This window comes from Scaptodrosophila lebanonensis, unplaced genomic scaffold (assembly GCF_003285725.1).
Source record: "Scaptodrosophila lebanonensis strain 11010-0011.00,11010-0021.00 unplaced genomic scaffold, SlebRS2 tig00000001-arrow-pilon, whole genome shotgun sequence".
Classification (NCBI taxonomy): Eukaryota; Metazoa; Arthropoda; class Insecta; order Diptera; family Drosophilidae; genus Scaptodrosophila; species Scaptodrosophila lebanonensis.
In genome coordinates this window covers 12,532,211-12,554,722 of record NW_022060529.1, presented here as the reverse complement: position 1 = coordinate 12,554,722, position 22,512 = coordinate 12,532,211, and the positions used below count along the sequence as shown (strand labels likewise).

At 41.6% G+C, this 22,512-nt stretch overlaps 5 protein-coding genes across 7 annotated transcripts; 3 read left to right on the top strand and 2 right to left on the bottom strand.

The window, feature by feature from the left end:
• Positions 1-5,288: 5,288 nt before the first annotated feature.
• Positions 5,289-7,761, bottom strand: LOC115634094. 2 transcript variants are annotated; one of them, XM_030531651.1, is made up of 3 exons: positions 7,727-7,761; positions 7,503-7,660; positions 5,289-6,454 (listed from the first exon to the last, which is right to left on the bottom strand). In XM_030531651.1, the coding sequence occupies exons 2-3, from the start codon at positions 7,542-7,544 to the stop codon at positions 5,423-5,425; spliced, it is 1,074 nt and encodes a 357-aa protein (XP_030387511.1). In that variant the 5' UTR covers positions 7,545-7,660; positions 7,727-7,761; the 3' UTR covers positions 5,289-5,422. The 2 variants fall into 2 exon arrangements, with proteins under 2 accessions (XP_030387511.1, XP_030387509.1); XM_030531649.1 differs by having other exon boundaries at positions 7,503-7,749.
• A 3,393-nt stretch (positions 7,762-11,154) lies between these two features.
• LOC115620015 (ornithine decarboxylase 1) lies at positions 11,155-13,675 on the top strand. The gene is made up of 8 exons (XM_030513117.1): positions 11,155-11,373; positions 12,172-12,263; positions 12,328-12,485; positions 12,575-12,689; positions 12,749-12,922; positions 13,043-13,291; positions 13,346-13,414; positions 13,476-13,675. Exons 1-8 carry the CDS (start codon positions 11,199-11,201, stop codon positions 13,620-13,622), a joined length of 1,179 nt encoding a protein of 392 aa, XP_030368977.1. The 5' UTR covers positions 11,155-11,198; the 3' UTR covers positions 13,623-13,675.
• Positions 13,664-19,304, bottom strand: LOC115620014 (slit homolog 2 protein). Of its 2 annotated transcripts, XM_030513116.1 has the most exons (9): positions 18,540-19,304; positions 17,626-18,228; positions 17,346-17,568; positions 17,147-17,283; positions 16,928-17,080; positions 16,376-16,556; positions 16,168-16,307; positions 15,924-16,102; positions 13,664-15,521 (listed from the first exon to the last, which is right to left on the bottom strand). In XM_030513116.1, the coding sequence occupies exons 2-9, from the start codon at positions 17,993-17,995 to the stop codon at positions 15,504-15,506; spliced, it is 1,401 nt and encodes a 466-aa protein (XP_030368976.1). In that variant the 5' UTR covers positions 17,996-18,228; positions 18,540-19,304; the 3' UTR covers positions 13,664-15,503. The 2 variants fall into 2 exon arrangements, with proteins under 2 accessions (XP_030368976.1, XP_030368975.1); XM_030513115.1 differs by having other exon boundaries at positions 13,664-16,102.
• A 503-nt stretch (positions 19,305-19,807) lies between these two features.
• Positions 19,808-20,656, top strand: LOC115628586 (aquaporin-like). The gene is made up of 2 exons (XM_030524774.1): positions 19,808-20,376; positions 20,448-20,656. The coding sequence occupies exons 1-2, from the start codon at positions 19,861-19,863 to the stop codon at positions 20,640-20,642; spliced, it is 711 nt and encodes a 236-aa protein (XP_030380634.1). The 5' UTR covers positions 19,808-19,860; the 3' UTR covers positions 20,643-20,656.
• Positions 20,605-21,839, top strand: LOC115628598 (lens fiber major intrinsic protein-like). Its single transcript, XM_030524785.1, has 3 exons — positions 20,605-21,240; positions 21,301-21,519; positions 21,588-21,839. The coding sequence occupies exons 1-2, from the start codon at positions 20,734-20,736 to the stop codon at positions 21,496-21,498; spliced, it is 705 nt and encodes a 234-aa protein (XP_030380645.1). The 5' UTR covers positions 20,605-20,733; the 3' UTR covers positions 21,499-21,519; positions 21,588-21,839.
• Positions 21,840-22,512: the final 673 nt, after the last annotated feature.

Here is a 22,512-nt window from a genome sequence, read left to right as displayed (position 1 = left end):
GTGTGATCTCTTCAGCCTCCTTCTTATTACTCTTGTTCCTTTGCGTCGCCGTTTCAGCAGGCGCCTTGCTAATACATTCACATGGGTTCGCAGACGCTCCATGTATTGCTCAGCCTGCTTATTTAGCACGTCTCCAACTTTTTGCACCCCTAGATCCCTTTCTATGTGTGCCGTTTTCATGTACCAGGGGGCATCTGTTAGGAGGCGAAGGGTTTTCGCTTGCAAGACCCGAATTTTCTGCAGGTGTGACTTTGCAGCGATTCCATAAACTTGTAAGCCATATCGCCAAGAGGGAGCGATGCAGGACTTATAAACAGTCACTTTGTTTTTTAGTGACAGTTTTTTGTTGGTTAGGAGCCATCTCATATTGTTTATTCTAACACTTAGTGTCTTTACAACAGAGCATATGTGCTCTCGAAATGTGAGGCGCCTGTCCAAAAGTACGCCCAAATATCTGTAGCTCTTGGTATGATTCAACAGCTGGTTCTGTAAGGAAACGCCAGGACAGCTCATCCTGCGCAGTGCGTAGGTGACATTGGCGCACTTGCTTGCGTTGATGCCAATATTCCAGCGATTTGCCCACATTTCGAAGCTCTCTAGGTACTGCTGCAAAATATCTGTGGCTTCAAAGATATTCTTGTTTCTAGCCAGGATAGCCGTGTCATCTGCGTAGGTAGCTATTAGAAGGTCCTTCGGGTCTTCAATAGGAATCATAGTGCCAGTGGGCATATCATGTGTAAATAAGGTATAGAGGGTGGGCCCCAAGACACTGCCTTGCGGAACTCCAGCTCTAATACCCCTGACACTGGATTCCTCTCCATCCAGCACCACCGTGAAGGTCCTATCTGCGAGGTAGCTCCGTAGTATCCAAAACAGTTGAGGAGGCAGCATTGGCTTAATTTTGGCTAGTAGGCCATTGTGCCAGACTCTGTCGAAGGCCTGCCATATGTCCAAGTACGCCGCCACCACGTACTCCTTAGCCTCAAATCCCTCAAGGATGAAATTTGCTACCCTATTCAATTGTTCTGGTGTTCCGTGGGATTTTCGGAACCCAAATTGAAAGGGAGGGATTTTATTTGTCACTTCTTTTAAGGACAAAAGTCGTTTCAGCAGGCACCGCTCGAAAAGTTTGGCTATTGTGGGCAGTAAGCTGATTGGTCTGTATGAGTCCATGGAAGAAGGGCTTTTGCCAGACTTATGGATCATACAAATCCTCGCTTTCTTCCAGAGGGCTGGAATATGACCCAGTCTCAGTACTGCGTTGAACACAAGCACCAAGAACAACACTGCTTTGGCTGGCATCGCCTTGATGATGTAATTATCCAGGCCATCATCACCTGGAGCTTTTCTGCTTTTCAGCCCTTTTATGTGTTCAGTGACTTCCTCCACTGTAATGGGAGCAACCGGGGGACATAGCTGTTCCGGACTCTCGAGCGCCAGTTGTACTTCGTGTTGAGTGGTTGTTGAGCTGGTACTATATGGCTGGAACCGTGCCTCTAAGTCCAGTGCAAAAGCCTCTGCTCTTTCTTTTGGAGTTCTAGCCCAAGATCCATCAGGCCTTTTTATTGGAAACTTTGGAGTCACTTGCTGCTTGTACCGTTTAGCCAAAGTCCACAGTGAATGCTTTGAGCTTGCATCCGTGGTCGCTTTAGCAAGAAGTTCGTCATTTTTGTTTTGCTTGTGTAGTACCAGCAGCTTCTTTACTCTATTGGCTACTTTGCAATATACCCTGTCCACTATTGGATCCCGAGTGCGGCAGAATTGTCTTCTGAGCCTTCTTTTAATGAGCAGTAAAGTTTCAATTGCTGGCGGGAGTCTGTTTTGAGAGTTTAATCCATGCGAAAGTGTATTGGGAGCAGCGCATAGAGCAGCTGCATGTACCTTATTGAGAAAGATCGCATGCGCATCCTCGATGTCTCCTGGCACCAGTATTTCCAGATTTAAGTCAAGAGCTTGTTCCAATTCTCGACGAAATATAGCTATATCTGCCCCTCGTGGTAATAGACGACCTTTCTGTACCTTTAAAACCGGAATATAGTCATAGGTGGCTACTAAAGGCAGGTGATCAGAAGAAAGCTGGAATTCTGTTCTTAATTTGAGGCTGTCTTGACGCAATCCATTAAAGACGAAAAAGTCAATAGCACTGGGTGTGTGGCTTGCTACAGCAGGATAATGTGTTGCTTGTCCAGTTGCAAGAATTTGGGCAGAAGAGTTTTGGACTGCATTCTGCAAACATTTGCCTCTCTTATCCGCTCTAAAATTTCCCCAGAGTCTGCTTTTGGCATTGAAGTCTCCTCCAATGATGAATTTATTCCCAAGGTTACTAAATATCAGGCTGAAGTCTGCTTCTGACCATGAAAGTTTTGGAGGGAGGTAGAGAGACGACACAACCAAATCTCCTGAGCTTGTGGCAACTTGAATCGTAGCCATTTGTACATGTGCAGTCTTCACCGGGTCACAAGGGAAGTACGAAATGTCCTGTTTGACTAGGATCGCCGCTCCTCCTCTAAGTCTGTTGCTGGGATGGTCTGCTTTGAGGATATTGTAGCCTGGAACATAGACGCAGATGCACTCCTGTAGCCAAGTCTCAGTGATGAGCATCACGTCTATGTTATGTTCTGTAAGAAACTGCTTGAGTTCCTCAACATGTCCAGAAATTCCACGCGCATTCCACAATCCAAGGCTAAGTGTGCGTGTCATCATTTTTTGGCGTTCAATAGACTTAAACACATTTGCTTAAGGAAGTGATTTGTCTCCTGCAGTTCCTTAAACATGGCTTGTAGTGTGTCAACTTTCGCTGTGAGGGCCTCAATAGCCGCCTCAAGCCTCGTGCTACGGTTTGTGTTTATGTGTTGCCAATTCTGTTCCTGGTTGTGTATGTCCAAGTTGTCTCTTTTTTCTATATTAATTCCCTTTTTTGAGCCCGAGTTCCGATCAGAATTGTGTACGCTAGTACGGGTACGAAGCGCCTCTGCGTAAGAAATGTTCTCTTGAACCATAGCTGCAGGAACAAATTCTTGCCGATTTTTTGGATTACTGGCACGTTTAGCTATATTTATCATTGGCTTCCGTTGTTCAGCTTTGGCTTTGTAGACACGGCATTCCCTAGACCAAGCCGGGTGATAAAATTAAAAGGATTGAAAACTAGAGCCAAACGGACCTGACTCTTTAAAGTAGGCTATACATTAAAAAAAAACATGTATTTTGAAGAAAAGGAATATCAAATACACTTATACATTCCCAGATGCTTTCCTAAATATAAGTGGACGTGACTCGCTTTAATACTATAAATAACTATAAATAAATAACTATAAATAAAAGTATTTTGTGGGGACTCTACCATGTTCTGGGCATGCGCGCTATACTAGCTTGAACTACAGTTTCTGCCTTTCGGTAAACGCATAAAAATATGGGAACAAGAAATGTTGAAATTCTCAAAAACAAAAAAACATTGTTGAAAAGAAACATTATTTTACCTGTGTACTTAACCATTTCGATTTAATTCAGCTCTTGCCCTCGATCGTGCTTTATTTTGCAAGGAAATGGTATTCTCTCCATGCAATGGTTTTTAATAAAAATGCATTTTTGGGAGACAAAGTTTCAATAAAAGAATGCACTCAACCCTTAAATACCCTGTAACACCCCACAAAAAAAAAATTTAATTACTTCATTAAATTAAATATAAAATTTGCATACATACATTTACATCAGAATCGTGTCTATTCGTGTTTGTGTACTTGTACATATGTATGTGTGCATTACATTATTATGTCAAAGCAGCAACAAATACAGCTGCGGACAGAGCTTGGGCTTGGTTATATGGCTATAACTTTCTTTCTAATCAATCTATCATAATAAAATTTGGCATACGGACATACTTGTATAATTACTATCTAGGTGTACCGAATTTTAGTTCAAAATTCCAAGAATTACGGGAGTTATAGAAAATCGCTAATAGCGGGGGAGTGAGAGTGCATCGGAAAAAATGAACAAACTCCTCCTTTCTCGGGTTTAGAAGAATGTGAATACCAAATATGTTTATTCTAGCTCTTATACTTTCTGAGATCCTTGCGTTCATACAGACAGACGGACAGACAGACGGACAGAAAGACGGACAGACAGACGGACAGACAGACGGACAGACAGACGGACATGGCTACACCGACTCGGCTTGTCATCCTGATCAAGAATATATATACTTTGTGGGGTCTGCCACGCCTCCTTCTGTGTGTTACATTTACACTCGCACAAAACTAATATACCCTTTTACCCTTTGGGTACTGGGTATAAAAACCAGCTTACAACCTAGAGCATTAGACGACTTTATGCTACAACCGTAATGTAAGCAAATTCAAAAAGAGTGTTACTAAAAACGGGTTTACAGTTTAAGATTTCATTGGAAAAAGGAGGAAAAATTCCCAAAGTGGAAACAAATAAACATTGCTTGTAATATCCATCTGGGAAAGTGCCCATTTGCAAAAAGTGTTTTAGCCTTTTCACCGCTGAAGATTTCGTTAAAGACCTTTAGTATTAGTTTGCAAATTTTTAAAAAAATATTTGCAGAGAGTCTATCGATTACATGCGGCAAATAGGAAGAATTATGGGAAGTGCTTTTAATTTGATTTGGCATGCTGTCGCTCAGGTTTCAAAGGCAGCAAAATAAAATATTGTACAAGTCGTGTGGCGGAGCGGCAATTGTTGATTCGTTGTATATAGTACGAGTAAATGCGCTAAGGCCGAGCCGAGCCAAATACACGTTTATTTCCCGTGTGACAAGCAGCTCACGCACCCACCCTTGTTGGCGGCACAGTCTGCGAAGGACTGAGGCACCAACAACAACGGCAAGAACGGCAACCACTTGCACCACCACGCCCTGCACTGACTGTCATAGGCCAGCGCCATTGCTATTGCTATCGCCAGCGCTACTGCTAAATCGTCGCTGTGGCGCGTGGGAAAGTCAAAGGACCTCCGATTCTCACGCACGTTCAGCACGTGCGGGCCGTGCGCCGCCGGGCCGAGCATTATGAAAAAGCGCAGGCCCAAGCGTTTGAAGTGCATTAACTGCCCAGAGAGGCACACATCGGGCATTGTTATTGTGTATACATTTTTTTAATGGATTTTTGAAATTGTAACCAATTTTCCATAATGAAAATTATTGGCCATTAAGTTCCACCTACTATTTTGTTGTTGAATTTTTGTTGCTGCCATCCCAAGGAGCACGAGAAAATAAAAGGCTGGTTGAGACAACTGTTGTAGCGCACATAGAAGATGCATTTGAGACGGTTCGGGTTCATTGTTATCGCTATAATAATTTTCAAAAAATCTCATATTCACAACTATAGTTAAATGTTAAGACTAAGAAATATATAAGCGTAGGTACTTATATACGCAATCTTTTCCATTCACGAGTTTTTGTCGAGTCTCAGAAACTCTTAAGGCAAAGGTTACTGCTGTTGGTGTTCTTATTGTTGTTGTTGTTGTTGCTGCCACTGGTGTGTAGCGAGCCGTGTGGCTGATCATCGAAAAGGCCGCTCAACGGTTCGGCATCATCGATCCAGGTCTCCAGAGTGCAAGCGCTTGACTGGTGGCTGGACCTCAGCGAATAGGGGTTATGTGTGGGGCGTCTGTCCTGCAACTGGAGCTGACGCCAACGGTTGTCAAAATCGGCCCAGTCCGTGCTCACATCGAGATACTCATCATCCAGGGAGTTGCCATTGATATCCCACTTGACAATGGGATAGTCGTCGTGTGGCGGCTCCCTAATTACCACATTGTGGTATAAGCCATCGAATTTGGAGCCAAAGCTGACGCTGCAGGGATGGGAAACGGACCAGAGTTGGCGTTCTCTATCGTTGGGAACTGGTGGCTTGGCTGCCACCTGCTGTTGCAGATCCAGGCTAGAGTTCGATGGCGTATGCCGCAAGTAGCGGACGTTTTGCTTGTATCGCACCCGCTCGAACTGCACATTAGTCGCACCTTGGCTATGGCTATAAATGGGATCACATTCTATCTCTGTGTCCGTTTCAGGCTCCCATTCGAGAATTTCGGAGGCGGCATCGCTCCGTAGCTGATGCAGTCTGCGGAACTCGTAGCCATCGGCACCAAGAAAGAATTTTGATGTCAATCCATTGATGATCGCATGTCCGTTCTGGTTCTCCTCGTTCTCTTCCAGCTTTACCTCTTCCGACTGCTCGACATCTTCCGCCTGCTGCTCCGGAGCTGCTGCTTCCTGTACTTGCGCGAAGCATTGCCCGGTTTTGAGGGGGCTTGACGTGTTGTTGTTATTGCTTTTACCATAGCGCTGAGCCTCGTATTGCTTGTCGTGCGCGTCATCGGCAAAGCCTTCGTAGCTGCAAGTGTCCGCGGCCGGTTCAATGTTGCAGTTGCTGGATATATCGTCCTCCTCCAGGCGTTGCACAAACAATTGCTTTGATGTCGATATTTTGCGCAGAAACTAAGGGGAAATCAATAAATTACGTATGTAGTGCATTAGTGTCTATTGAAGTGAACCAATATTCAAGCATATCCGAACACAGTATACCCTATTGACATTGTAACTATAACTAGTAAACAAGTAAGCCGGTAAGTTTTAATACAATTTACCCATTGCAATGTTGAGACTGGGAGACATTTTGAGTTAAGAACAGTGTAGTGTTTTCTTAACCGAAGAACATAAGGTACATACGATTTCTGCAAATGAATGTAATGGCCCGAATGAATCACCTCCGACTCCAAAAATATATTCAAGTTTATATTTTTCTTTGAAATTGCAGACAGTACTGACACACTTCTGTAGAAGGTGAAAAGTTGCTTGGCGAGAGGGGGTAAAGGAATAAATTCCTGTTTCACAGAGATTAGGAGAGTTTTCGAACGTTTTCAAAATCCAAGTGTTCATCTAGACGAACGGTCATAGTCTGAAACTATAGTATATAATTTCTGATGATAATTATGTTTTATATAAGCAAGCTTATTGACCCTGTATAATTATTCACTATATAGAAAACCAGAAAACTATATAATACGTTACAAGATTAACATAAAAAGAACGAGGCTATATTTACATGAAAGTTAGGAAGGAAAAAATACACTACACTCTACATATGATGAATCAGGTCCTTATATAATTTCGACATTCATTCGATGTGTTCTTGCTTACACCCTCCTGTCTTCAAGTCGTCATATGCACTTGAAATTTAATAGATACTCTCTGTAAAAGCTAGGGTACAGGAATGGAAGGCAACGCGTAGAAATGCGCGTGTTAGTAACAACAAGTGAACGTTCGTTGGCAGGGTTTATTTTCGGATTTTCCTACAAAACGGCCGCGTTTCGGCGCCCAAGCTCGGCGCCAAAGTTTTATATTTACAACTTAATTATTTACTGAACAGTCGGGGCAATCGATGTTATTGATTTCGGCTGCCCTTCGCGCACCCCATTAGATATAGATATAGATATACGCGTATGGGTGTATGCTAACATGACGGCACATCGATGATGACACTCACCTTGAGACAGGACTTCTTGGTGCGTTTTAGTAAATGAGACATGCCGCCGACTCCTCTTCTTTTCGCTGCTCCTGCCCTCCTCTATGGCATTGGTACAACTAATGACGACGGAGCTCGCTCGCCTTGTTTCTTCTGTTGTTGGGAGTGCGTGTGTCTGTCTGTGCGAATGTTTGTTTAACTGATGTTGTTGCTGTTGTTATATGTATATAAATTGTGTTACTGACTTTGTTTGTTGTAGTGGATGTGGGTATGCGTATGCAGTAAATAATGATAAATGTAGTTCACACAACAGTGTTGGGCGCACGCATTGCGGCTCCTGCTACTGCGGCTGCAGCTTGTTGGCTGAACAAAACAAAACTGAAGCCGAAACTGAATTCAACCCTCGACATGAGAGGCGATTGTCGACAAGCCGACGACTTGTGTGTGTGTGTGTGAGTGGACACAGGTGGGGCAAGGACGATGAGGCGCAGGCAACGGGTAAGGCGACAGTAACAGCAGCACTCAGTCGGTCGTGTGCCGCATGACTCATAAGCCATGGCCAAGAACTGCAAGTGCCAAAATGCTAACACACACCCGCACATCTGCTCCGTGAGAGCCGCTGCGGCACAGGCGCAGTAAGCAACTACAATGCAGGACCCCCTACCGGATGGGCGCCATCGTGAGCGCAGACTTTGAATGTTTAATTTGACAACTTGAGTGGTGCTCAAGTGTTTGGGCCAAGTGTGGTTGTGCGGTAATTTTACATATTACCGCACACACTTGAACAATGCGCTTAGTTGGCCAAATCCACCAGTACCTTCAGAATATATACTATACGGATACACGTACATATGCATGGGAAAGGTCAGCAGGGCCATTGACTAGGCACTTTTTGCTCGTTGGCCCAATTTGTGTGAAATAAATCAGAACCACCTTAATGGGTGTCCATTAAGGGGACCTGCAATTAAATTATTAAAAATCCATTTACAATAAATTGCAAATATTATACTAACAACCAGTCTAATCTGCTTTCATTTCTACAGCTATTGGAAAACTATGACGCAGCCATTCCGTTCCGATTTTCGCTTTCGTTCCCCATATCAGGTTGAAATAAGCTTTTGTTCTTTTTTATTTATTTGGATTGCCATCAAAAGTGACGCTCTTTATGTATTTATATTTACGAATATCCTTAAGTAATTGTTGTTAAACGTTTTAAGAAAGGGCCTTCACAAATATAAGCATTTAACACTTTAATGTATTGTATTTCATTTTCAATTTAGAAAGGGTTATTCAGAAACCTAAGGTAGAAAATTGAATATTTATATTTATTCGATGCGGCTTTAGACTAAACTCCAATATTATTTGGAATGTGTGATTTTATCTTTAAGATCAGTATAGAATAATATTGGCGCCAGTGTACTTTTTATGTTCGAGATTAAAGTTGATTATGAATGTTAAAATAGCTATATTTGTTTTTAAATAACATATAATAAGGTATTACAAAATCATTGCAAATTTTCAAATTTCTTATGTGGTTTCAATATACCCACATAGAAAAAAGTTGTTTATACAAAGATATCTACCATACTTGTATATACTATAATTTGGTGTCGACTTTGAGTTTTTGTTGTCATATTTTACAAATTCTCTACATGTACACTCTCTTATTTGATTGAATACTGCCGATAGTTAGATATTACGAAATGGAATATAGTGGCCTGATCCGGCTTGCTCAATAAATTACTATTAAATAAAAAGCAAAAACCTTTGCGGAATAAATGATGTTGGAGGGTGTTACAGTTTAAAAAACACCAAAAATAAAATTACAATCAGTATTCCTGCATTAAGTTTAAATCAATAGTTGATTAATCTCGACGCCAAAGTTTAATATTAACGACTTAAATTACAAATATGATATAACAAAAAGTATTCTTACATTAAGTATTAGCCGAAATTTAGTATGCTAAAAATGCTTCAGGAAATATGTCTTCTGAAATGGGTTTGAAATTAGAAATGAACCCAAGTTTTATTTTCCACAACTAATTAACAATCAAGTTTACAAACCTGAACTCTTCAACTCTATTTTCGGGTTGTTGCTATGTAATTAGTCTGTCAATAATATCAATGTTATATCCAATGAACAGATTTTTAAAAGGTTTAAGTAAAAGGTTGTATTTTCAGTCATGAAACATTTCGTCTGAATTTCAGAATCAGCTGAACGCCATTTGTTGTGGGAACTACAATGTCTGGCTAGCTTTTAATGCAAATGCCGTAAATAATTAATGACAATTTCATTTAAATTTAAAGCTAATTACAAAATGATTTAAGTGCAACTTAGTGTACTACTCGTAAACCAGTTTTTCAATTTGCCATTGCCCTTTACTTTTACCTCAACATAATGAAAAACAGTCTCGGAGTACGCACTCGACACTCAGCACTCCACACTCGAAACTCGGCAACTTGTCGAATTTGTCACATCACTCAAAGTGAAGTGCGCGAACATGGGAAGGATGATGGTTCCGACAATGATTTCTGTCTCGTGGCTAGATTTCCGGTTAAACTGCGAACGCAATGAATGATGACACTCGGAGCCAATTGGGATTGGGACTTTCGAATAAATGTGTAGATATGAAGTGCATTTGATTGCAATGAGTGTACGAATCGTGGCTGGCAGATCTTAAAGCCTGACCGTGACAAGATGCATTTTTGGCAAGCGTTCAGAACAATCGCTCAATATTTTTGACAGTTGTCAGTTTTTTACAAGCGCTTGGTTAAAGGGTGCATCCTCAATTCTGAATCAATGGATCCGAATTCGTGTATCAGTATCAATGATGTACAAGTATTGATGAGGCGCGCACAACTTCGGCCATTTAACCGGTGATTGATGCACACACGATATCGATTTCGAGAGTTTGATTTTAATTTTTAATTGCCGAGCGCTGAAACGTGTCAGTTCTGCTGCCCGTGGTGTGGGGTTGCGGTCGAGAGCAATTGCTGGCTCATTGCCTGGCCAAGTGTCATCAACGCTCGACCCGAGGCAGAACCAAATCAACCCAACCCAACCCAACCCAACCCTCAAATGCACTGTGTACGAGTATATGTGTAAGTGTGTGTATTGTTGCGGGCAATTATGCAGCGGTCGCGGGGTGTGACAGACTTGAAGTGTCCTGCAAAGTGTCGATTATGCACGTTTTATGGCCCTTTTCAAGTCGTTGTAGAAAATTTACATTTTATTAGTTTTACATGCGCCGCCTCGCATTTTGAATTATTTACGATGCCAAATATTGTAGGTTGTAAATAATGTCGCTGGCAAATATCGCGCCAACACCCACCGCACTACGCGTCTACTTTATGAGTTGTTCGAATTGTGATTGGGAAATTGTAACGGTCGCCGCTTGACCTTTGCCGTTAATTAGTGTCTTATTGTTTCCAGGCATGGTCATGGGACGGACATGGACAAAGGCATGGGGTCCTGAGCTGCCCAAGCGGGTGTCGTCCACGTTTCGTCTAAATGTTGCGTCAGTCTGTTCCAATTTCCAATTCGATCTTTAAATTTGTGTGTGTGTGTGCGCGGCCCACACGATTATAATTCACCCGACGTTCAACTTGTAGCTGATAATACGTGGAAGGCAGATAAAGCGGCCCTCTTGCCACTCAGTCCAGTTGGGATCAGTCAGCATTGCGGTCGTTGCCGTAGCCCCCTAATCTATAGCGAAAATGTGCGAGAATTACACAATAAACTACTACGAGAATGTCCTCGACATTAAACAGATTATAGAGCAGACCAATCTGCAGTGCATGGATGAGGCCCTAAACATATGTGATCTCAGCGGAATTGAGCGAAAGTATCAGCTCTGGCAAAGCCTGTTGCCTCGCATAACACCCTACTATGGTAAGTCGAGGCTAAATGAATGAATACTTAGATTTTCGTGATTTTGACTAAAACAGCTCTATTAGTGTGACAACGATTTACTTAAAGATTGCAAATTAAATCAGCAACATTTCTTAAAGAAAACTCTGCCATCGATAACAAATTTTCATGAAATGTTGTGTGCAGTATAAAAATCAAACTGAATATGTAATTTTTGAATGAATGTTTAGATTTTCGTAATTTGAATAAAAACAACTCAATTAGTGTGCCAACGATTTGCTTAAAGATTGCAAATTAAATCAGCAACTATGTGCATAAACATTTCTTAAACAAAACTCTTCCCCCTATTACAAATGTCATAAAATTGTGTTCAGTATAAAAATCAAACTGAATATGTAATTTTTCTAAAGCTACAGGGTGCGCCATCTTTTATGTCGGTATGTAAACATTGAATATCTTTGAAAATAACCAAGTATGGGATATTTTTATTTAATTTGGTTCTATACAATTTCTTCAGACGAATTTTTGAACACTGGTCTACTCAAGTCAATCGGTTCACTAATGACAAAGTTATTCAATATTTACATACCGTCATAAAAGATGGCGCACCCTGTACTAATCGCGATTCGCAAAAAAAGACCACTTTGGTACAATATTCAATTTTAATTTCAATCAGTTGAGCCCGATTTAAATACGATGCCCTACATTTATTTGGCTTGATCTTATCGTTATATCGACTCAGCTTGGTACGCAATTCAACACACACTATTTAAACGATTTAGTGATTTTAAGTAAACTCATTTCTGAATATTAATGCAGCGGTCAAGTGCAATGACGACCCATTGGTTGTAAAAACTCTGGCCAACTTGGGTGTTGGCTTCGATTGTGCGTCGAAAAATGAAATCAAGCAGGTTGGTAGCATTAAGTAATGGGAATTTGTTGTATAATATATGATATTTTTTGAAATATCTGCAGGTGCTTAGCATGGCTGTGGACCCCGAGCGGATTATATTTGCCAATCCCTGTAAGCCTGTTAGCCATTTGGAGTACGCACAACAGCAAGGAATAACAACCGGCACTGTGGACAATGAGTTTGAGATTTACAAGCTCTTTAAACACTATCCCTCTTCAAAGTGCGTCATCATCTAATATATTATATAGTAGTACATCACTGAGTTCCGATTTGAGTATAGCTTATCTGCCCTATTTTCCTAATTCGCAGCTTGGTGGTACGTTTTCGTAGCGAGGCAAAGGCCGCCCAATGCCCTCTTGGAGATAAGTTTGGCTCCGAAGACGTCTCAACATTGATGCTGCTGGCAAAAAGTCTAGACTTAAATGTGAGTCAGATTTCTATCTGATATATAAACAACACAATCATTAAAGCATTGTAAAATAGGTTACCGGCACTAGTTTCCACGTGGGATCCGGTTGTAGCGATTTTCCGGCTTACGAACGCGCCATTAAAACGGCCAAAAATATTTTTAAGTTTGGAGAGTTGCTGGGATACGATATGGATTTGCTGGACATAGGCGGCGGTTTTTCTGGTGACAACGATGACAACTTTAAGGAGGTACGTCCAATATCAATTCTCTAAAAAGAATAATAACTTGAAGAACTCTCTTTCTTGTGCCGATTCGATTTTGCATTATTTTCCCAAAATATATTTATTTGTCAAAATATTTATTTGCAGATAGCGACCATTGTGGACCAGGCTGTACAAAAACATTTTCCCGAAGAGTCAATAAAAATAATATCGGAGCCCGGACGTTTCTTTGTGTCCGCGGCCTACACACTGGTGTGCAAGATCCATGCAAAGCGCGAAGTTCGAAACAAGGACGGCAAGTTGGACACCATTATGTACTATCTAAACGACGGGGTGTACGGCTCCTTCAATTGCATACTTTACGACCACCAGGTGGTGACGGCGCAGCACTATTTGGTTGGTTTCGTTATTATTACAAAACGAATGGTACTTAATACATTTATTCCATAGGATGATGACACTGACTTGCCAATGTTTAAGACCCTCATATGGGGACCCACTTGTGATGCGCTGGATAAGGTAAGAGAATAGAATAGCTGTAAAAAGGATAACTCCAGCTCTGAATTTACCAATTGCCCAGATTTCGGAGGAACTCTATTTGCCCAACTTAAATAGAGGGGATCTGCTCGGTTTTCCAAACATGGGGGCATACACGGTGCCCGTGGCCAGTCCTTTCAATGGCTTCCTGCAGCCCAAGACACTCTACTTCCAATGTCGCGCTATATGACTGAAAAAGCTATACTCATATCCGAATAAAAACATATGCCGTTTAGTAACCAATATGATTTTTTATTATTTCGAGAGTTGTTCGGCTGAAAAACATAGTTGTTTTATTGTATACGTACGGGTACGGGAGTGTATCTCAGTGCTCGGCCCTCGGCTAGGCCCAAGCTTCGCCATCCACCGATCACTGATGTACCTGGTTTTCTACACGCTCCGCCATCGAAGCATTTATCTATTGCTCGCTTGTGTTGTTGCAATATTTTGAAAAGAACAGCTGTTGCCAAAACTGACCCGAATTTGAATTTAGCACATTCTTTTGAAAATATTAGCTGCAGTGTGTGTGTCTCCTGTCTTTAATATTGTACAGATACTCGTAAATATACGCGTACTTAGTTTCACAAATGGTTTGGTTTGGTTTGGTGGGGACGCCTTCTTCAGTGCCCACCAGTGGCTAACTGACCGAACCTACTGGCGTGCAGTGAATGGGGCTCGACTAAATAGTATACTTACACTACTCGTACCTAATGCGAGAGCTTTATAACTTAGTTGATACAAATACAAATACAAATTTAATACAATTACAATACGATTCGATACAAAAAAGAACTTCAAAAATGGTACTTTAGTTGAGTAAATATCAAACATTGGGTTTTGCTTTTGCTATTACCACAAAATATTCACATGCTTCAAGATGTACAAGTAAGTAAATTTAAATCTATAAAATATTTGCGAGTCCAACTTTTGGCGCTCTTGATATGTTGCGATAGTTAGTTAATTGATATGTTTGCTTGATTAGGCATAGTTATGGGTATGTTTGTGTGTGTATGTGTGTGTGTGTATATATGCATGTCATTTTTTGAGGGGACTTTGGTGGGTCCCTTTTTGCTCAGGTATATAGTGCAAATAAAGAGTACAAACTACTTATTCGATAATCAGTTCTTGGTGATTGATGCAAATGTTCGTCTCGTTTGAACGCGTACACATTTCAAGGATATCCCACATTGGGATCAACATATAGTATGTATGTAAATACAATTGTGTATCGGCTTGCCAATAATATTAGGATTATTTAAAAATTATTTAATAGGTACGCACATAAGCTTTTAAAAAACTTGAACAAATGGAAAACAAATAAAATTGATAATGATTGTATCTCACAACATCGACAACGACATACACCCAGATATGGTGGTAGAGCTAAAAATATTGTATATACTATTCGCATCGATGAATACGATCGCATACAAACTATACACTCTACAATTTCAATTTCCTTATTCCTTAATATTAATAACAATTCGCTTCTCTACAAGTAGATATGTTTACGTTTCGGTTAGTGTTTTTGTTTTTCACTTCTCAGTGAGGTTCTTTGTTTGTTCTCTGTTGTTTGGACTCTCTCTAACCCCTTTGCTAACAATTTCAATTGGGATTTCAGTTACTTATGCCTAGGTGAGGGCTTGCGATATGCCCCATCCTTGTTTTTGTGTTTTTGTGTGACACTCGTATAGAATAGAGGTAACATTAACGATTAACGGCTATTAGACTGTTCTAGATGCGTTTAGCAAATGCAGTGCGCCGGGCTACTATGCATTTAACGTGTGTATTGCTGTTGTGGTTCTTGTTGTTCTTGTTGTTGTTTCTGTAGTTTTTTGTTGTAGTTGTTGTTGTTGTTGGTATTGTTGATGTGCGTGTGGCATCAAGTTCAACAAGGTGGGTGTAATTCATTTGCTTGGGGGTTTCAACTGGGCACTTGCGGGTGATATTGTTGTTGCTTTAATTGCTGTTCGTTTAGACATTGTTGTTGTGGTTGATGTTGTTGTAGGTCGCTGGTTGTACATTCCTAAAGCGTGCATTTTGAGTCTAACAATTGGCAGAGTTGCATAATTCACGGATTCTCTATAATCTATAAAAAAACACAATACAACAACACAGAAAACAAATTTTGTAGGCGTACAAAAGATCTTTGGTTTTTGTTTTTTGGTTTGGGGATGTTCGGGATCTTTGGTTTGTGTTGGAACAGCACAGCCGTTCCGACTAACTATCACTATGTCTAACAATATGTGTAGCTCACAGGGAACTAATCGCCTCGAGAAAGGCGGCGCTTCCGAAATGCGTTTCTAACTATTCTCTAGTGCCCGCTGCGGATTTGAATTTCGAACACGAATACGGATGTGAGTGGAAAAGCGGATGCTTCAGGGGCTTGTTAAACGCTACTCAGAAACGCCATGCTACACATGGCTACTTGGGCCAAAATGTTCACTTGCAGAATCCGCATGAGACCTCCGCTCGTGGGTGAGGGACTCACATTGAGGCCGGCGCAGTGCATCTTCTCGATGGGCATCGCTTGCACAAAGTATTCGCGATTGTCCAGCGACATGTGGCACAGTGGCTTCTTTTTCTGTGACATTTCATCATCCTTGTTCTTCAGATCCTCCAGCAGCTTGGGGAACCAGGTCAACTCGCATGAACAGTTCAGTGGGTTGTCTGTAAGAGATTCAAAAGCTTTATAAAAGACTCACGATCCCTTTCCCAAAACACGCATGACTTGCCAGTTATATCGATAATGCGCAGCGTATCGATCACAGGCTCCATTAGATCCTGTGGAATGCGTTGCAGCTTATTGTTCTGGATGTTCAATGTTTCCAACGAGTTCAAATTCTCGAAGAGCATGCTGGGCAAGACCTTAATGCTGCAAGAGAGTAACAAATTTTAGAAGGTCATTTCCACAATGTGCCTTGCCAAATGCAACTGAATTACTCATTCTTCTGCAGATTCAAGAAAGTCAGCGAGTCCCCGTAGCCCGTGAAGGCGTCATCGGCCAGTACATTTATGTTGTTGTTCCGCAGATCCAGATGCCTTAAACGATGCAGTGGTCGCAGCGCCTCACTGGGTATGGCATTTATGTTATTGTCGCCCAAACGCAAGTATTGCAGATTCTCTGTAAGCACAGATATACACATGTAGATTTCATATTGAAGATTGTTCTACATACTTCATAATTAATTGATATATCAAACAATTATTTTTCAGTGAATGAAGCTTAAACAAATACATTTCATTTTATGAAAAACATAGCTATAATTGTATTTGCTTATACTAATTAAATGCTTAGCTTTGAGATAAAGAATTGCTAAAAATATTGCTTGATTTTACATGATATTGTTAGAAAGCCTTTTTGTTGCGTTTATAGTTGATAATACAATATATTAATGATATACATAGTTCGATTTTATTTTCACTGATATAGATCGACAAATATCGAACGATGTTGAACCAATATCACATCAAAAGACAGCTGTTAATAATTACCTTCAAGGCCCTTGAACGCATCCTTATCAATAATGCTGATCTTGTTGCCCTCCAGTTCCAAGGAGTTCAGCAGGGTTAGATGGGAAAACACATTTGCAGGCACGGTTGTGATCATATTATGCGCTAATATTAAAGAGTCCAAGTTTTCCAGACCTATCAAGGCAACATGCATTGCTTTAGGAGTCTTGTTTGTGAAAAACATAATAAACCGAAACATACCGGCAAAATCACCCTCCTTAATTGTGCGAATCTTGTTCTCTTGTATCTCAAGCTTCTTCAGTGTGTCCAATATGGACAGCGCTTTTTGGGGTACACTAGTCAGGTCATTTCCACCGAGGTTCAGGCGTTTAAGTTTTCTGCAAATATGAACAAATATTTGTTAAGTGTCTTGACTACGGTCTCAAGCTGCTAGTCTTACTTTTCCAATCCGCGAAAAGCTTCGGGGTCAATTTGAGTTATTTTGTTTTCGTAAAGTGTGAGTATCTCCAAGGTGTCCAGTCCCTCGAAAGCATTGTTGTGTATGACAGTGATCTTGTTGTGATTCAAATTTAAAATTAGCAAATGATACAAATGCTGCAGCGCCTGCGACGGCACAGTTTTCATCTGGTTCAGTGAAACATCCAGTTGTGTGAGGCCCTTGCCTGGAATGTTAAAAGATGATGTTAATATGATCGACCAAGCTAGGACGGGAAGCTTACCCAACGAGCTAAGTGCGTTCTCCTCGATGGCTGCCAGACTGCTATTGTGGATGGTCAAGTGACGTATGTCCAGAGCAAGGAACACGAAGCCCTGCAGCTTGGGCAGATTGTTGTGGCGTAGCTTCAGGTAGAATATTATGGGACTCTTGCCCTTAAGCGTGCCCATCGATTTGGTAATATGCGCCAGATCAGTTGTCTCACACAGAATATCGAGGCCGTTCTTCTTAACCGTGCATATGCAGGGCGAGATGTCGCCTTGCTCGGGACAAACCTGCTGCTGAGGCGTGCTCTGGGCGAGTATTTGAGCCAGCAGTAGGCACCAGATCGTGCCGCACAGCGCCCTGTGGTCCAGTAGCCATTGCCCTGCCATATCGAAGGCTCACAAATGGTTCAGCTACGGTGGGGGATGAGGATCGAGATCGCTCACGTTTCTAAGCACACACACGTCAACCACACAATCGCACAAGCCGAACCAGGCTGGACAAGTGGTCGTTTATAAACGGACTACGCGCTCTCCCTCTCCTACGTCAATCTCCAGCCAGTCGCTGGCGCTGCCGCTGCTGCTGTTACTGCTTACTGTTGATGCTATTTACAATTGTGTCCCTGTTGTTGGGGCCGGTGAGAGGAGTGAGGAGAGGAGAGCATAAGTATTAAAATTAAGCTTGAAATGGAAAAGTAAATTAGCGCACAATAAACGACATGCGCAATTTTTTTTTGTGTTTCTGTTTCTCATTTTTGCTTTTACGTTGCGCGCGGATTAAAAATAAATTGAACTAATTGAGCTCGACTTGCCCACACTACAGTAACTGGTGAGTGTAGAAGAATACGCATAAAAAAACTGCACTAGTTGAGAATACGAGTGTGTGCATATTCTACGGTTTTACATATCAGTATTAGCTGGAGTGTTAACTCACCTAATATTTGGGTCCGTCCGTATTTGATCAGTGCCAAATAAATCATGCTTCAATTGCCCTTTATTGCCGGTAATTAGCGAAATGTGTTCAAGAAAGATACGAGTGCTCCTTTAATTTAACGTTGTGAGTGGTCGAAAGCAGAAAGTGTTCGGTTTGCGCCTTCCGAGTTGCGTTGAAAAAGCTCAAAATTATTTTGGTTCACTTTCACTATGTGTGACCACACACACACACACACATTCACACGCACGCACCCTGTTGGGCAGGGGGTGTGCTGGCGGGCGTGAAGTGTGTAACTCGGTCAGTGTGTGTGTATAACGATGTAACGGAAAATCGATAGCGTTACAGAGAGATTTTTGAATGGCCGTGCGTTACGGTCTATGTGTGAACGGGGGTCTGGCGCAAGGTTCTCAATGTCACGTCATTTGTTGCTTCTGAATAATTGAATGCAAACCGAAACACAAAGTATCTGATGGTTAGCGTTTTTCCCGTAGTTTGAGTGCGACGCGCGCCAATCTCCTCCAATTGTTTCCACTAGTGTGACTGGGAAAGCACTTGTGTAATTTTTCAATTCCGTTGCAGAAATTGTAGCGCAACATGCAGCTTTCAGATTTCAGCTTTCAGCGGGCAAAGGCTATAAATTGTGCCTAAGCTATTGTAATTGACGAGCGCCGACACTTCATCAGGAATATGCAATAGGAAAATAAAAATGGATAGCACTCAGCACGGGTGCGAGCAATGAGAAGCACGTTTAGTTGGCAAAACCGACGACTGCGGACTGAGCGTAATTGAATTGTTTGCCATTGCGGGGTTGATTCTTACTCGTTGGTGAAGTAACGGTTTCAGTGTTGCACAGCAGCGTTATGTCCATTTGGTGCTGCCACCCGGTGCCAAATTTTAATTTAGGTTGAAGACTTAGCTAGATTTGAAAACTGGTTGAGAAACAAGATGAAATATTTTAAATGATTTTCACTAAATCTGTATTATTTATTATTGTTTATATTTTTGGCATATTATTATTTATATTTTTCATAAGAGCAAGCATTTTTTTTTTCATTGCCCTACCTAGAAGCAATAAAGGAGGATAAGAGTTACATTGCTTAGCTCCGTCTAAACTAAAACGGCGGAACATCGATTTTTGGCAAATCCGTTTTCTCTTATTGGATTGAGAAATCGGGCTGGGACAGGATAAATTCTAAATATTGTATGTAGATGAAGTGTTTTGATTTTGAAACCAATTTCAAATTGTTTGAGTATTGTCATATTTATAAAATTTCTTGTTAACGTTTATTTGGTAATTTTTTGTTTTCAAATTCTTGGTAAAATGAAAGTGACCAAAAAGTTGATTGCTGCCATATTAGGCGAGTTCTTGGCTAGTCTAATAGTGCAATTTGTTGGATGTCTTGGTAGCACACAAAGGACGTTGTTATTTCCGAGTTCTCTGGGAGTGGCATTTTCTTGGGGCTGTTCTGTGCTTGCAGCCACTCAGATATTCCGCATAGTGTCCGGGGCTCACATCAACCCGTGCATCTCAATAGCGTCTATGATCTTAAAGCAGGTCAAGATCGTGCAGGGCCTCATATATATACTCATGCAGTTTCTGGGCTCTACGGTTGGCTTTTTTATTGCCTATGCCTTCCAGGAGTCTACCACTGGTTTCTGCAATGCTTCCTTTCACGAAAGTAGTTTTCGCTTCTGGAAGGCCCTATTGATAGAAGCGTATCTGACAGGCGCTTGGGTGCTCGCCATGTGTGCATCTTGGCATCCAAGCAACGAATTGTTGTCGGAGTCCATCTCGTTGCGCATTGGCTTAGTGGTGACCGCCTGCCATATAATTGGGGTAAGTAATTAAATAAAAAGATATTTGAATACGAATTTTAGGTAAATGTTGTGTCCATTTATAATCTGAAGGCAACAAGTACTGGACCTAGTATGAATCCGTTTCGGTCCTTAGTGCCAGCAGTTATGAGTGAGGATTTCGATTTCATCTATATCTACATGGTTGTGCCCCCCGTAACGGCTATACTATTAGCACTCGCCTGGCGTTTCATTTATGTGTATAATGGAAATAAGTCTACAGTTTCAGAGGCCCCATCAACGGCCTAGAAGGCTTTGGAAAACGGTTCATATGTGTTGAACAATCTGTTCAAACTTTTCTGCTTAAAAATTGTGTAAAGTTAGTTAAATTCTCTAAAATATGGGTAAGATAAAATGTGACCGCGAGCTGTTTCGCAAGCTCCTTTGCGAGTTTACGGGAACCGCCATGCTTTTGGCCTTGGGATGCACTCTGAGCGTTGGAATACGTGGCGACGAGCTTGGAATTGGTTGGGGTCTCGTATACACTATAGTCCTGCACACTTTTGCATTCTTATGTGGGGCACACGTAAATCCTTCGGTGTCTATCTGCGCCACAATACTTGGACACATGGACTGGGCATTGATGCTGCTGTACATTTTAATGCAGTTTCTTGGATCCTTTCTGGGCTTCGGCTTGGCCTATGCAGTAACTCCTCGGTTTAGTGGAGACATTTGCTTGACCGTAACAGGAGGCGTCAAGGAATGGAAAATGTTATTGGTGGAGTTCATGCTAATATCGATACTACTATTAACCTTTTGTTCCATTTGGGATAAACGAAATGCCGGTGGATTCGATTCGCTCTCTGTGCGTGTTGGATTCGTGATTGCAGGACTTTTTTACGCCGGAGTAAGTAGTATTACGATGATAATGGAGGGTACAGGCATTTATATACAATTTTCTCTACAGCACCGGTACACTGGTAGCAGCATGAACTTTGTGCGCACTTTTGCTCCAGGAGTCGTACAATTAGAATTTAAAGGCATGTGGACCTATTTTGTGGCACATATGCTGGGAGCGGTACTCGTGCCGCTGCTATGGCGTTTCGTTTTGGCCGAAAAATCATCGGATACACCGTCGGAAGCTACCATTGCCACGGCCAAGTAGAAAAGTATTTTCATAAATTAAGTATGTTTGGTTCATTTGCATGGAAAACGTCATACTAATATTTTCGATTGAAACGTTCCTTCTTACAGTGTGACAAAAGCTTTTTGAAATGAAACTCACACTGCTGCAGTACTTTAAAGTAAAAGGGTGGCAGCATTACTGAAGGACCGAAGCGCCCTCTATCACGGAGTAGCAAAAGGTTTACAAATTTTGAATTTGCTTTTGCCATCTATCAGCTCATAGCAAAGTATTACCAAATTGTTTGTAAATCTAATGAAGAATTTTTATTGCCTTATTTGTGGAGTAAAATAATAAACTTTGTTGTAAAATCATTAAACCAATTTGAACTTTACTCTACCGCCAATTTGTACAACAAAGGGAAGCATACTGTCTTCTCGTTTTACAGTTCGCCAGAATATAATGTTCAGTTTCTGTTCGCAGGGAATAATTTACGATAAGAGAGAAAGGTAAAAGTTAAAGACGAAACAGTGTGTGGTATGGTACGGTGGCATACATTTTGTGGCACGTTTTTTCGCAACACTGCAATCAGCAGCAAGAGATTCACTTTCAACGGCATTGGACTGCCACATCTCCACATCCTTTGATGCCAGTGGCGATCGGGTTACATCAGCAGCACGTGGGCGTAATTTTCTCGCAATTAGGATGCGATTACGATAATGTGACGACGAACGCTTGTCGAAAGGGTAATTGAGGAATGAGCTGCTGGTGGCTTCTCCTTTCACCGAACACCGACTCGCGTGGGCTTGGTTGGCCACGTGTCAAGCAAACGCCTCGGCAGACAGGAGGCCAGGACAAAAGTTTCAATTTTGTGTTCCTTGTCGAACGTCTTGGGGTTGTTTCACCTTCAATATGGCGCAACGCGGCCGGATTACATTTTCATGGCAAGCTCTGCTCCCCAGCCTCTGTCGGATTCATAAGCCAAAGACAACAACAACAGCCAACGACTTGAAGCGCTGTGCGGGATTTGTTCGGAATTTGAATTTGACAAAGTGC

Coding starts and splice junctions, on each gene's coding strand:
- LOC115634094 (XM_030531651.1), bottom strand. CDS start 7,544: ATGTCTCATTTACTAAAACGCACCAAGAAGTCCTGTCTCAAG. Junction 6,455..7,502: donor CCAAGAAGTCCTGTCTCAAG/GTGAGTGTCATC, acceptor ATTTCCCCTTAG/TTTCTGCGCAAAATATCGAC.
- LOC115620015 (XM_030513117.1), top strand. CDS start 11,199: ATGTGCGAGAATTACACAATAAACTACTACGAGAATGTCCTCGACATT. Junction 12,264..12,327: donor CGAAAAATGAAATCAAGCAG/GTTGGTAGCATT, acceptor AAATATCTGCAG/GTGCTTAGCATGGCTGTGGA. Junction 12,690..12,748: donor CAAAAAGTCTAGACTTAAAT/GTGAGTCAGATT, acceptor ATTGTAAAATAG/GTTACCGGCACTAGTTTCCA.
- LOC115620014 (XM_030513115.1), bottom strand. CDS start 17,995: ATGGCAGGGCAATGGCTACTGGACCACAGGGCGCTGTGCGGCACGATC. Junction 17,081..17,146: donor TAAGGAGGGTGATTTTGCCG/GTATGTTTCGGT, acceptor TTGCCTTGATAG/GTCTGGAAAACTTGGACTCT. Junction 16,557..16,927: donor TGCGTTCAAGGGCCTTGAAG/GTAATTATTAAC, acceptor CTGTGCTTACAG/AGAATCTGCAATACTTGCGT.
- LOC115628586 (XM_030524774.1), top strand. CDS start 19,861: ATGAAAGTGACCAAAAAGTTGATTGCTGCCATATTAGGCGAGTTCTTG. Junction 20,377..20,447: donor CCGCCTGCCATATAATTGGG/GTAAGTAATTAA, acceptor TATAATCTGAAG/GCAACAAGTACTGGACCTAG.
- LOC115628598 (XM_030524785.1), top strand. CDS start 20,734: ATGGGTAAGATAAAATGTGACCGCGAGCTGTTTCGCAAGCTCCTTTGC. Junction 21,241..21,300: donor CAGGACTTTTTTACGCCGGA/GTAAGTAGTATT, acceptor TTTTCTCTACAG/CACCGGTACACTGGTAGCAG.